General features: G+C 37.0%; 1 protein-coding gene and 1 pseudogene across 2 annotated transcripts; both read left to right on the forward strand.

Moving 5' to 3' along the window:
• The first annotated feature begins 6,156 nt into the window (after nt 1–6,156).
• On the forward strand, nt 6,157–9,656 carry LOC103335350 (disease resistance protein RPM1-like). The gene is made up of 2 exons (XM_089053854.1): nt 6,157–6,514; nt 6,643–9,656. Exon 2 carries the CDS (start codon nt 6,660–6,662, stop codon nt 9,468–9,470), a length of 2,811 nt encoding a protein of 936 aa, XP_088909980.1. The 5' UTR covers nt 6,157–6,514; nt 6,643–6,659; the 3' UTR covers nt 9,471–9,656.
• LOC103335349 (DNA-directed RNA polymerases II, IV and V subunit 3-like) lies at nt 9,470–13,205 on the forward strand (annotated as a pseudogene). The gene is made up of 6 exons (XR_016128129.1): nt 9,470–9,503; nt 10,092–10,197; nt 10,865–11,490; nt 11,719–11,956; nt 12,018–12,147; nt 13,129–13,205. The product of XR_016128129.1 is annotated as a DNA-directed RNA polymerases II, IV and V subunit 3-like (transcript).
• The last annotated feature ends 2,100 nt before the right edge of the window (nt 13,206–15,305 follow it).

Raw genomic sequence — 15,305 nt, forward strand, 5'->3', positions numbered from 1 at the left:
TGTTATTTTTCATTTTTCTTTTTCAAGTTGTAAGAAAAGTCGTTTATTTTCTCCTTTTCTTATTATGTAATGAAAGGTGCAATGTCTCATTGGCTCACCTTGGACTTTGCAAACATTTCTTTGATTATGTTGTTGATTTTACTTGGTATTCTCAAACAAAGATTATGTCATATTTGTGATTTGCTCATCAGTTTTTTATTTAATTTTAAATTTCTTTGGCGGACAAGATATCACAAAATATTGAATTAGTCTCTAAAAATAAAATATTGAATTACTTCAACGATGTTCCTTCAATACGAGTTATCCATAATGATTTTTGCCTTAATTTTTCCCTCATATATAGCGAGCAACGACAGATACAGCGGTGAACATTGTCATTGACAAGTTGGTTCCATTGTTAAGAGAAGATGAGAATTTTTTGAAAGGTATCCATGACTAGGTTACAAGTCTAAAAGATCTCCTAGAGAGCATGACGTCTTTCCTAAAGGATGCAGATGCAAAAGCAGAAAGGGCAAACATGAGCACGTTGGAAAGATCTATGCGCATCCATTGGAAATATGCCTCACTTGAAAACACTAGAAGTAAAAACAATAAATGATGATGAAATTATTGATTTACAACGTATCTCCTCTCCACCTCAACATCTTCAATCTCTTGGTTTGATGGGGCGTCTAGAAAAGCTACTTGATTGGATTGCAGGACCTTGTCTTTTAACTCGATTAGCTTTATGTTGGTCGAGACTAGCAGGGGATCACGTTCCCCTGAAAGTCTTACAATGTCTACCCAATTTGATGCAACTTTATAACTATGAGGCGTTTAGTTGTGAGGAGTTGCACTTTGAAAGATGATTTCTGAAACTGAAGAACCTCAGGCTCAGACACTTGAAAAGCCTGAAGTTGATGACAATATACAATGGAGCATTGCCCCTTCTTGAAACTTTGTATTTTGGATGGATGGATATATGGCTTTCCAACACCGACCTTGTTATTTTTCATTTTTCTTTTCCAAGGTGTGAGAAGAGTAGTTTATTTTCTCCTTTTCTTATTGTGTAATAGAAGGTGGTAATCGCTCATTGGCTTACTGGACTTTGCAAACATTTAAATGCATTTCCTTCCATCTTCTTTGTTGAACATGTTTATATTATATATACCTATGCTAATACTAATTTCACTACACTGTGGATGTTAATTTATTATCTCCTAAGCATATATGTATGAACTAGTCTTTGGATATTTGTCAGAAAATTAACTTCTTTTTTCTATAGTTAGGTATAACTCAGTTGGTTGAGTTCTTCTACCTCCATTCATGTGGGTAGAGGTTCGAAACTCTTAAGCACTCAATGAATATTTGTGTAACCCCCCTTCCCAATCCTTAAATTTCACCACTCATCATTTGTTAACAAATAATCACACTCCTTACTCCTTCTCTTATTAGGCTGGGGATATAATTGGTGGCCATGAATTCAACTACTGGATTTTATATCTTTTCTTGGTGATTCCTTTCTTCTTCTTTTTTTGGTAGAGATTATTTGGCTTAGCTTAAAGATAAGGGTGTGGATTTTCCTCAATGTACTTCTCTGTTTTATGACAATAATCGTGTACAATGGTCATATATAGAAACCATTGTTGAAGTAGACAAATTACAACGGTGTTAAATAAAACCGTTGTGGAAGGTGATCAATTACAATGGTTTGATATAACAACCGTTGTGGAAGGTGATAAATTACAATGGTTTTAAACAAAAATCATTGTGGAAGTTAACCAATTACAACAGTTGTACATAAAAAGAAGCATGGAAGGTGACTAATTACAACGGTTTTATATAAAAACCGTTGTGGAAGGATACAAACTACAACGGTTATTAACCATTGTGTATATAATATAGAATAGACAACATTGCTAAAGTCAACGGTTTTAAAACTAAAACCACAACGGTTTTTAGCCGTTGTCTATTACCTTTTTTTGTAGTAGCGATCATGTCATCCATATCCACCTCAACGTCTTCAAACTCTAATTTTGATAGGGCGTCTGAAAAACTGCCTAATTGGATTGCAGGATCTGGTTTTTTTTAACTCAATTAGATGGCGACCCGATTCGCATTTGGTCCATCATTTTCCAAAATCGTTCCTATGATCCTTAAACTTTAGTTTCGTTAGGACAAATGGTCCTGCAGTCAGTTTTGTTAACTTTTTTTGTTAAATTTAAGCACATGCATGGCATATGATGTACTGTTGAGGGTCAAAATCAGAAATTGTATCACTCTTGGGAGAAAAGCCTCCCTGTAACGGGGATTCCATAGTCAGAATTCCACATTAGTATCCCCATCCAATAAAATACTGACAGTTGGAAACCAATTTTAAGTTTCAATTTAAAATTTTACAAATATCCCTATCCAATAAAATACTGACAGTTGGAAACCAATTTTAAGTTTCAATTTAAAATTTTACAAATAATTTCTGCACCCATTTTCTCCTCTCTCTTCAGACCCTCTCTCTCCTCCGTTCCTTTTCTCTCTTCAATCACTCATCCTTCATCACTCACACACTATATCCCGACGTCACTCTCTCTCCTAAAGATATGAGGAATCTCTCTCCATGTTGAGCCATTCCATTATCACTTTTTCATCTTCAATTTAAATATATTAGGAAGAAAAAAAAAGGCAGAGAAATCAATAGGTGATGAAGGAGTGATCGTAAAGAGAGAGTAACAGAGTTGCATAATTTTTATGAACTGGGAAACATGAATGGAGGAGAGGGATGGATGCTGGAGAGAGAAGAGGATGGATGCATAAATTAAAAATAATACAAAAATATCATTTTGCCCATGCATTTAACATAAAAGATAATAAAATTGGTGGTAGGATCATTTGTTATAACGAAAGTGAAGTTGAAGGACCACGTGAACTATTTTGAAAATTGAGGGACCAAAATGCAAATTAGGTCAAAGTTCAGGGACCATTAGACCCAACCCGATTAGATTTATCTTGGTCGAGACTAGCTGGGGATCAGGATACCTTAAAAGTCCTACAAAGTCTACCAATTTAGTGCAACTTTTTATCTATGAGGTGTTTAGTTGCGAGGAGCTGCATTTTGAAGAAGGATTTCCGAAAGTCAAAGAGCTCAATCTTATAAAATTGATGAGAATTTACAATGGAGCATTGCCTCTTCTTGAAAGTTTGTTAATTGGACCAAGTCCGCAAGTGCAACAAGAAGTGCCCTCCGACATTCACAACCTGAAAAATCTACTATGCCCTTCCCATTTCACATAACAGAAGGGATTCAAGTTCAAGAAACAGAGCACCAGCACTCATCATTAGTGAATATATGGCCTTCCAAGAACTTTTTTTTTTTCTTTCCTTTCCTAATTGTAAATGTACCTTTTTTTTTCTTGTTATGTAATCAAAGGTGGAAATGACTCATTATCTCACCTTGGAGTTTGGAAACATTTATTCTAAACTAAAAGAAACACAACAATTAAACTAAATGTGATAAAATTGCATGTATACAACATTTTCAAAGTACCTCCACTCATTTATTGTATCCTTGGTCGTCGATGTTTGAGTTATTGCACGTGTGCTTTACAATGTGGATTATGTGTTGAAAGAGAGCTCCTAAGTTGATCTTCCTTCTTTGTTAAGCATGCCCATATGCTAGCTGCTTCAACTGCCTATACTATTTGCATTGCGTTTTGAATGCTAATCTCTTAGGGTGCGTTTGGTATCCTATTCAGATAGGGAACTCAAAAACTTTGATTTTTCTTAAAAACAAGGAGTTCTTAAATTTATTTTTAAGATTAAAAAACTTGTTTGGTATGCAACTTGAAAACTATTTTCAAATCTTAAAAATTTGAGAACTTGTGGGTTGTTAGAAAAAAACTGAAAAAATAGATATTTTTTGTTTTTAATAATTGGAGTGTTTTTTAGTTGTTCTTGAATTTGAGTTTTAAAAAATAGGGCTACCAAATAGGTTTTCTTTGTTTTGGACTCAAATTCTATTTTTGAGTTTAAAAAGTTGGATTCAAGTTGAATACCAAACATGCCCTTACCTTCTAAGCATAATCTTTTTTACGTTTTCAAGAAATTATCTTGTTTCATAATATGTAGAATATGAGTGTTATATCTAATTCATTTTTCCCGGGGTTGCTCTGCTGGTCATATATAATCTTCTATCACACGCGTGAACAAAAAGTCTAGTAAGAACAATATTATATTTTGATGTGCCCACGGAAAGAAAACAAAACCAAGCATAACCAAATATCTATTTTAGCATCAAATGTTAAAAATGCAATCATTAAAAAAATAAAAGCGGGGAAGTATTTTTCAGTCATTCTTCATTGTAGAGAAGCTTGGTTTGATCAAGTAGGTTGTTAGGTATAAAATTAGTTTTCTCACACATATTGTTAAGGTGTCATGGAAATTCGAATTTAAAACCACTAATTTGCAAGTCAATATGATTTTTCACTGGACTAGACCATGTTGGCCCCCTTTCCATTGTCTATGGTTTGACTTTATGCTTTATATGGTAAATTTTGAGTTTGGGTGTTGGGGTTAAAGTTCATTATGATGGGGCTAAATTTTGAATTCGACATGCACATAAGAAGGTTGGGCATTCAAAAACTGGCTAGAAAACAAGGGAAAGATCTATTCGCCTCCGTTGGAAAGATGTCTAACTTGCAATCATTAGAAGTAGTAGCGATAAATGGTGATGAAATTATTGATTTACAGTCTATCACATCTCCACCTCAACGTCTTCAAACTCTAATTTTGATAGGGCGTCTAAAGAAGCTGCCTGATTGGATTGCAGGATCTAGTTTTTTTTTATAACTCGATTAGATTTATCTTGGTCGAGACTAGCAGGGGATCAAGATACCTTAAAAGTCCTACAAGATCTACCAAATTTAGTGTGACTTTCGATCTATAAGGCGTTTAGTTGCGAGGAGCTGCATTTTGAAGAAGGATTTCTAAAACTGAAGGAGCTCGTTCTTATAAAGTTGAACATTTTAAAGTTCATGAGAATTCACAATGGAGCGTTGCCTCTTCTTGAAAGTTTGATAATTGGACCAAGTCCGCAACTGCAACAAGTGCCCTCCGGCATCCGTAACCTCAAAAATCTAAAATATCTAGACTTCTTGGATATGCCTTCGCATTTCATGGCTGGGATCCAAGTTCAAGAAACAGAGCACCGTGTAGGTCCCGGAGTAATTGTTGTGAAGACGGAAGGTGAAAGAGTCAAAAGAGTCATGACTGCCAAAGTAATAGATTCAGCAGTTTTCATGTACCACTCGTAAGTGGATATATGGCTTTCCAACAACAACATTTTCAAAGTACCTCCACTCATTCATTGTATGTTTGATGTTTGAGTTATTGCATGTGTATCTTACAACGTGGACTATATCTTGAAACAGAGCTCTTAAATTGATCATCCATCTTCTTTGTTGAAAAAATCTCTCTTTAAGAATAAATCTGTTGCACCAATATATTATAGTGAAGTTTTAAGGTTATTATGTTTTAAGGTGTTGGTATGGATTGATTCGGTTCGGAATAGATTGCTTAGCCGAAGAAGGTGTAACATTACACATGTAAGAATACGTACTTATTTTCTCCTTTTAATGTAATGGAAGGTGGCAATGGCTCATTGGCTCACAGTGCACTTTGGAAACAATTTGTATTCTAAACTAAATGCCTCCATTCGTTTCTTAGATGGTTGTCTGCATATTAATGCATTGCCTTCAGAATACAATGAATAATCTCGCGGCTGCTGTTGAGTGTTTAGGCAAGTCTTTCATTTCATTTTGGATGCTAATGTACCTATTATCTGTTCAGCATGTAGTCCTGGAAATCTGTCAAACAACTGTATTGTCCACTGCTCAGCATATGATGAGGGTTTTGACCCAAAAGAAAAGTAAAGCACTTGCAGAAGTTGGGTGGTTTGGTTGAAAACGCAATTACTTGTAGCAGTGGGCAGAGGAAAGGCCTTAAATTTCACCACTCATCATCTACCAAACAAGGAAAAATAGTAATCAGCTTACTCCTTTCTTATTGGACTGGAGAAATAATAATCAGCAAACAATAAGAAAAATAAGTTGCCATCATGTTGTGCAGCATTTTAAGTTAGTGGTAGAGCTCTCTCCTCTGTTTATCTTATCATCTACTCCCTTCTCCAACATACGGCCTCTTCCTCTCTTGGCTTCATCTCTCTCTTCTCGTAAGTGCTGTTAATTTTCTCTGTTCTTATTTCTTTGATTATTTTGTTGATTTTTCTTAGTATTCTCAAACATCCATTTTGTTCTATCTTTAATTTTATCATCAGTTTTTTATATTTCAAATTTCTTTGGCGAATAGATTTGGATTAGGCTATACCTCTACCTAAACTGATAACATCATCCTCACACCATCAGATAATTTAGTGATAAATTGACCGCAGTGCTATTGAAGACAGTTTTTTTTTTTTTTTATATGCAAGTCAAGCTCAAGAGTCAAGACCTGGATCATTAACTCATAAGAGAAAATACAGCAGGTATATATATAACTATTTATTTTCTTTTTCTTGAACAAGATAACAGAAAGTTTAGAATTAGTTCAACAACTTATCCTCTAATACGGTAGTACATTTTTTTTTTTTGGTCTTTATTTTTGTTTTCTCAGAGCACAATAGCTGAGTGATGGCAGAGATTGCAGTGAACATTGTCATTGACAAGTTGGTTCCACTGTTAAGGGAAGAAGGGAATTTGTTGAGAGGCATCCATGACGACGTTACAAGTATAAAAGATCTCCTAGAGAGCATGACATCTTTCCTAAAGGATGTAGATGCAAGAGTAGAAAGGGCAAACATGAGCAGCGGTGTCAAAACTTGGGTGAAACAAACAAGGGAGATGGCCACTCACATAGAAGACGTCATTGATGAATACCTACGTCACGTAGCACGCCGTCGTAACAAACGTGGATTTACTGGTTTTATTCTTAAAACGAATCACTTTGTGAGAGGGCTATTTGCATGCCACGAGATAGCCTCGGAGATTCAACTCATCAAAAAACGTGTCCTCCAAATCCAGCAAACAAGTGTAGCATATCGCTTCAATTCAATAGAGCAAACTTCATTTAGCTCTTCAAGGAGAGATGATATGTTATTTGACCCGCGAATGGCTTCCCTTTACACAGAGGAAGATGAACTCGTTGGTATTCAGACTTTGAGAGATAAACTGATAGGTTGGTCGATAGGAGGAGAGGTAGCATCTGGACGCTCAGTCAGTTCATTGGTTGGCATGGGAGGTCTGGGAAAGACCACTCTTGCAAACAAAGTCTACAACAACCCAAGGTTCACAGAATGGTTTGATTGGCGCGCTTGGATCACAGTGTCACAATCATACAAGAACGAAGACATACTCAGAAACATGATTGCAGAATTCCACAGGGTGAGGAAGGAGTCTGTACCAGAGGGAATTGAAACAATGGGTTTGAAATTGTTGATTGACACTCTGCGAGAATATCTCAAGGAAAAGAGATACGCAGTTGTTTTTGATGATGTGTGGAGCACAAACTTGTGGGAGTGTGTAAAGCTTGCATTACCAGATAACAACAATGGCAGTAGGATAATTATCACAACTCGCAAGAGTGAGGTTGCTGCTTCTTGCAGAGGAGCTTTTTCTGATCAAGTGTACGACCTTGAACCATTACCTCCAGATAAGGCGTGGGAACTCTTTTGCAAGAAGACATTCCGAGTTTCCGGGGGATATTGTCCACCAGAGTTGAAAAAATTTGCTACTACAATAGTTAGCAGATGTGGAGGATTGCCTCTTGCAATTGTGGCTATAAGTGGACTTCTACAAACCAAAGGCGGGGATGTGTCTCAATGGACAAAATTGCTTGATAGTCTTAGCTCAGAGCTGGAGTCTAATCCTCATTTGACAAATATTACAAAAATTCTTTCTTTTAGCTATTATGATTTACCATACCAACTCAGACCTTGCTTCTTATACTTTGGGACATATCCAGAAAATCGCACCATCACATGCTCTAAACTAATTCGGCAATGGATCGCTGAAGGGTTTATAAAGGAACAGAGACGAAAAACATTGGAAGACGTTGCAGAAGAATACTTGACCGAGCTTATCCAAAGAAGCCTAGTTCAAGTGTCATTAGTTGATGATTTTAGTGGGAAACTCAGAGAATGTCAAGTCCATGATGTCATGCGGGAGGCAGTGATCCTTTTAAAGGCTGAAGATCTGAACTTTTCTCAATTTTTGGAAGAAGATTTAAGATTCAACGAAAATTCCAGGCACCTATCTGTTTATAGCAATGCATACAATATTTTTGGAAGCATCAAAAACTCTCGTGCCCATTCCTTGTGTTTTTTCAATGCCATAGGTGACCCACAAAATCCTCTTACTACTTGTAGCAACTTGTACAAAATATTCAAGTTGTTGAGAGTACTGGACTTTGAAGATAGTCTTCTTGACAATCTTCCTGAGGAAGTTGGATACATGTACCACTTGAAGTATTTGAGCTTGATGAATACAAGAGTGAAGATTCTTCCGAAATCCATGGGGAAGCTTGTGAACCTTGAGACTCTAGATTTGAAGCATTCCCTAGTGCATCAGATACCAATTGAAATCAATAAGCTTCCTAAGCTTAGAAGTCTTTTAGCATACACTGAGGAAAAGAACAAAGAGTTCAGTTTCACTAGTCGACGAGCGGTGGTGATTCAGGGTGGGATCAAGCGTTGGGGAAACTTGCAAAAGCTATATGCTGTGGAGGCATCAAATAGCCTTGTTAAAGAAGTAGGAAATTTAACGCAGTTAAGAACGTTTGGAATTCATAAACTGACCAGAAAACAGGGGAAAGATCTATGCATGTCCATTGGAAAGATGCCTCACTTGCGATCATTGGAAGTAAAAGCAATAAATAGTGAAGAAATTATTGATATACAACATATCTCCAATCCACCTCAACGTCTTCAAGGTTTCTATTTGATGGGGCGTCTAGAAAAGCTACCTGATTGGATTGCAGAACTTTGTCTTTTAACTCGATTAAGTTTATGTTGGTCGGGAATAGCAGGTGATCACAATCCCTTAAAAGTCTTACAAGTTCTACCCAATTTAATGCAGCTTGTGATCCATGAGGCGTTTAGTTGTGAGGAGCTGCACTTTGAAAGAGGATTTCCAAAACTGAAGGACCTCAGGCTTAGACACTTGAAAGGCCTGAAGTTGATGACAATACACAATAGAGCATTGCCCCTTCTTGAAACTTTGTATTTTGGACCTAGTCCGCAACTGCAACAAGTGCCCTCCGGCATCCGCCACCTCGAAAATCTTAAATCTCTATTATTCATTGATATGCCTTTGCATTTAATGGATGAGATTCATGTTCTTGAAACAAAGCATCGTGTAGGTCCTAGGGTATTTTTTACTCAGAGCATTATAGGTACTAATACATTTACAACCGTCAAAGTAATAGATTCAGCGATTTTCGTGTAATGGGCGAGACCTTTGCAAGGAAGGAAGTAGCAGGTATAGTAGCACTCATACATAAGTGGATGGATGGATATATGGCTTTCGAACACCAACCTTGTTATTTTTCATTTTTCTTTTCCAAGTTGTAAGAAGAGTAGTTTCTTTTTTCTCCTTTTCTTATTATGTAATAGAAGGTGGCAATGGCTCATTGGCTTACCTTGGACTTTCCAAACATTTAAATGCATTTCCTTCCATCTTCTTTGTTGAACATGTTTATATTATATATGCCTACGCTGATACTAATTTCAATGAATTCTGGATGTTAATCTATTAATCTATTATATTCTGGATGTTAATCTCTCTCTCTCTCTCTCTCTCTCTCTCTCTCTCTTATTTATATGGTTCTTTTAGGATTTTGGCATTGTTCTTGGAATAGATTGTAATGTGTCCTTTTCCCCTAACTTTTGTTTGACGTCGTAATGTGAATTGTTATTTGGGTAGATGTTTACTACTTCTGTTAAGATTGTGCCTCTGATAGTTTGTTTGTGGCAAGATGTGGTTTCTAAGAGGAAACACACAGGTGATGATGGTAGGGGTAATTGGGCCACTGTAAAATGTAAGTGAAGATTATACTGGTGGTTACAGGATTTATTTCGGACCTAGTTTTCAGGTTCTGGTTCATGTTGCTAGATTTCGTGGGTTGTTCAGTGAGTGCCCAGAGGATACCAAAAGTACAGACCTGGGGACTGCTGTACTCTAGTATATCTTTTGGTCATCCCATGATATTTGAATTGCAGCATGTTCATTTATGTGGAATATCTTGAGGCAATTTATCAAATATGTTCTTATGGGCTCCATTGAAGGGTGTTCATAAAATCCTTTTTAAATGAAGGCTATTCATTCAATTTTCATATGACAGCCAAAAAGTCTTTGAGTTGTCCATCTTTCAGATAAATGATGAGGGATTCTCTTGCAAGTGCTCTTTAACTGGCCAATGCACCAATAGGATTATTGGTGTGCATTTTATACACGTATACATCTTTCTAGATAGTGGATTCAGATCCCAGATTTGTTAGCTAATGCATTTGAATCTTGTATTATAGCTGTTACAGCTTGTTTAAACTTATCTTCTTAGTTGGTTGAGTTTTTGCACCTCCCTCTATGTCCCTCTATGTGAGCAGAGTTTCAAAACTCCTAGGCATCCAATGAATATTTATGTAAGCCCCCTTTTCCGAGTACTCGAAAAGGAAAACTTATTTTTTCTTTGTGGAGGAAGCTGCCCTTCATGAATGCACCCAAACAAAAATTATTATTTTTCATTATATTTATGTATGTAGAACATAAGTGATTCACAAATCATCTTGAAACGCAGCTTTTAATCTAATTTAAATTGATATTTCCTAGACTTAAATTTGAAGGGCAAGTGATCTATATCGCGGGCACACCATAGGCCCAAAAGCCAAAACCCTCCATAGCAATAATAAATATATAAAAAATAAAAACAGTAACAAAATAAAAAGACCAAAACCCTCTCCACAGCCACTCCGTCTTCTTCACCCAAACCCCTTCTCTCTCTCACGACAGTTAAGCTCTGAGACGGTGCTAGTCAAATCGTACCAGAGGCTACCGCGGGTCAAAATACGTGAAATGCGTGACGACTACATGAAGTTCGAGCTCCGCGACACCGACGCAAGCGTCGCCAACGCGCTCTGGCGAATGATGATCGCCGAGGCCCCCACCGTCGCCATCGACTCGCCGAGATCGAGAACTACTCGTCCGTGCTTAACGACGAGTTCATAGCCCACAGACTCGGCCTCATCCCATTGACATCCGACCGAGCCATGAGCATGCGCTTCTCACGTGACTGCGACGCCTGCGACGGCGACGGCCAGTGCGAGTTCTGCTCCGTCGAGTTTCATCTTCGTGCCAAGTGCCATTCCTACCAAACCCTAGACGTCACTAGCAAGGACCTTCTCAGCTCTGACCACACCGTCGTCCCCGTCGATTTCTCCGATTCCGCCGGCATGGAATCTTCCGAACAAAAGTATGTACTCTCTCTCTCTCTCTCTCTCTCTCTCTCTATATATATATATATATACATATATATCTTATTTATAAGGTTTTTTAGGATTTTGGTATTGTTCTTTGAACAGATTGTAATGTGTCCTTTACCCCTAAGTTTTGTTTGATGTCGTAATGTGAATTGTTATTTGGGTATGGTTGAATGGTTTTGCTGTTGAAATTGGGTTATTTACTTTTGTTGTGGTTTTAGAGGGATTATCATTGTGAAGTTGGGAAGGGGGCAAGAGCTGAGGCTAAGGGCCATTGCCAGAAAAGGGATTGGCAAAGATCATGCCAAGTGGTCACCTGCAGCCACTGTCACTTTCATGTATGAACCCGATATTTGAATCAATGAGGAGTTGATGGATATGTTGACTCTTGATGAGAAGAAGGCTTGGGTTGAAAGTAGTCCTACCAAAGTCTTTGACTTTGATCCTAAAACCGAGAAGGTTGGTTGTTTCTTGCGTTTGTACTTCTTGTTAATGGATGTGATAATCTGATTTTGTAAAGGTCATTGCTTTAGATGCTTGCTGTGCTGGTTATCTGAATCCTTATCTTAGTGGTTCAATTATACATCATTTGATTGCCTTCTCAGTTGGTCTTACTAAGCATGAGGACACATTTAATGGAATATCACTAAGTAATAAAGTATCTTGGTGCTTCTTAAGGGAATAGGAGATGGAAGTTAATGTACTGCTTCTCCTCAGGAGTGACACCGAATGTGTTTAATTGGTACTTCATCTTATAATACATTTGTTTGTAGCAGTTCTTTTTATCTCAGGAGGGGTCTAGAGTTCACCTTTCCCCAATTTGTATTTATAATTGACTTTTACTCTAGTTATCAACCTTTTTATTAGATAGGTAGAAATCTTGTATTGTGTATTATCCTAATGCTGCTTAACTTCTGGAAATGGGGAAGTTCCCCAATGAAGAGCCAATCGCCGAAAGGTTTTTGTCTTAAGTAGATTGTAGACAGTAGTTATACAATAGCATGAATCATAGGTGGGTAGATGTTTATCACTTATGGTAAGATTATGCGTCTGAAAGTTCTGTTTGTAGCAAGATGTGGTTTCTAGGAGGGAACACACAGGTCATGATGGTAGGGGTAATCGAGGCACTGTAGAATGCAAGTGATTATTATACTGGCGGTTACAGGGCTTGATTTTGGACCTAGTTTTCAGGTTCTGGTTCATGTCGCTAGATTTTGCAGTCCTTTATTGTATCTTTGGTCATTCCATGATATTTGAATTGCTGCATGTTGATTTATGTGTAATATCTTGAGGCAATTGATCTGAATACCAAATATATTTTTATTGGCTCCGTTAAAGGGAGTTCATAAAAATCCTATTTAAATGAAAGCTATTCATTCAAATTTCATATGACAGCCAAAAAGTCTTTGAGTTGTCCATCTTTCAGATAAATGATGTTGTGTATGTTTGAATTATAGTCACCAATAGTAGAGGGATTCTATTGCAAGTGCTCTTTAACTGGCCAATGCTCCAATACAATTATTTGGTGTGCATTTTATACACGTATATATCTTTCTAGATAACAGAAAGTTTAGAATTAGTTCAACGACTTATTCTCTAATACGACTAATACATTATTTTTGTGTTCTCAGGGCACACTAGTAGAGTGGTGTCTAAGACTGCAGTGGACATTGTCATTGAGAAGTTGGTTCCACTATTAAGGGTATAAGGGAATTTGTTGAGAGGCATCCATGACGACGTTACAGGTATAAAAGATCTCTTAGAGAGCATGATATTTTTCCTAAAGGATGTAGATGCAAAAGTAAAAAGGGCAATCATGAGTAGTGGTGTCAAAACTTGGGTGAAACAAAGGAGATGGGCACTCACATGGAAGATGTCATTGATGAATACCTACGTCACGTAGCACGCCATCGTAACAAACGTGGATTTAGTGGTTTCATTCTTAAACCAATCACTTTGTAAGAGGGCTATTTGCGCGCCACGAGATAGCCTTGGAGATTCAACTTATCAAAAAACGTGTCCTCCAAATCCAACAAACAAGTGAAGCCTATCACTTCAATTCAACATAGCAAACTTCATTTAGCTCTTCAAAGCGAGATGATATGTTATTTGACCTGCAAATGGCTTCCTCTTACATAGAGGAAGCTGAACTCGTTGGTATTCAAACTTTGAGAGATAAACTGATAGGTTGGTTAATAGGAGGAGAGGTTGAATCTAGATGCTCTGTCAATTCATTGGTCAGTATTGGAGGTCTGGGAAAGACCACTCTTGCAAAGAAAGTCTTCAACAACTCAAAGTTCACAGAATGGGATGATTGGCGCACTTGGGTCACAGTGTCACAATCATACAAGAACGAAGACATACTCAGAAACCCCTGTGGAATTTTGCAATCATGTTTTTGAGTATGTCTTCGTTCTTGTATGATTGTGACACTGTGATCCAAGCATGCCAATCAAACCATTCTGTGAACTTCGGGTTGTCAAAGACTTTGTTTGCAAGAGTGGTCTTTCCCAAACCTCTCATACCAACCAATGAACTGACTAAGCATCTAGATTCTACCTTTCCTCCTATTGACCAACTTATCAGTTTATCTCTCAAAGTTTGAATATCAACGAGTTCAGCTTCCTTTGTGGAAAGGGAAGCCATTCGCGGGTCAAATAACATATCATCGCCTTGAAGAGCTAAATGAAGTTTGCTTTGTTGAATTGAAGCGATAGTCTTCACTTGTTTGCTAGATTTGGAGGACACGTTTTTTGATAAGTTGAATCTCTAAGACTATCTTGTGGCATGCAAATAGTCTTCTCACAAAATGATTGGTTTTAAGAATGAAACCACTAAATCCACGTTTGTTACTACGGCGTGCTATGTGACGTAGATATTCATCAATGACATCTTCTATGTGAGTGCCCATCTCCCTTGTTTGCTTCACCCAAGTTTTGACATCGTTGCTCATGTTTGCCATTTCTGCTTTTGCATCAGCATCCTTTAGGAAAGATGTCATGTTTTCTAGGAGATCTTTTATATTTGTAACGTCGTCATGGATGCCTCTCAACAAATTTCCTTCTTCCCTTAACAGTGGAACCAACATGTCAATGACAATGTTCACTGCAGTCTCTGCCATCACTTAGCTTAGGGGTGGGCATTCAAACTGGAAATCCGAGGCGAACCACACCGGGAACCATATCGATTTTGGTTACAGTTCTATGTTGCACTCCATAAATTTGATTGGGCAAGATCGAACCGGTCAAATTAAAAAATATATAATTTCAATATTTATTTATATTCAATGCTATATTTTTAATCTCATAACTAATATTTATTCAATTTCAAAACATCTCTCTTTTCTAGCTTTAATATTTATTTTTATATGAAATTTGTTAATTTTCAAGTCAAAAAAAATAAAATTTCAAAGTTGAAATTTGTATTATAAAAAAAAAATTGTTAATAATTTGGTTCAAAATTGAATCAGATCGGAATCGGTTCAACCCGAACCGGATAGTTTGTGAAATTTTTTTATTAAAACCTAACTAAATCGGATAAATAGTACCGCATTCAGTTCTAATTTAAAGCAAAAACCGGTTCAAACCGAGCTGTGCCCATTCCTAACTCAACTAGTGTGCTTTGAGAAAACAAAAAAAATAATGTACTACTCGTATTAGAGGATAAGTCGTTGAACTAATTCTAAACTTTCTGTTATCTTGTTCAAGAAAAAGAAAATAAATAGTTTTATATATATATACATATATACACCTGCTGTATTTTCTCTTATGAATTAATGATCCAGGTCTTGACTCTTGAGCTTGACTTG

This window comes from Prunus mume, linkage group LG6, assembly GCF_029339155.1.
Source record: "Prunus mume cultivar Tortuosa linkage group LG6, ASM2933915v1, whole genome shotgun sequence".
Taxonomy (NCBI): Eukaryota; Viridiplantae; Streptophyta; class Magnoliopsida; order Rosales; family Rosaceae; genus Prunus; species Prunus mume.

Bases quoted from the DNA above. Each gene is read 5' to 3' on its own strand.
- LOC103335350 (XM_089053854.1), top strand. From the start codon at position 6,660: ATGGCAGAGATTGCAGTGAACATTGTCATTGACAAGTTGGTTCCACTG.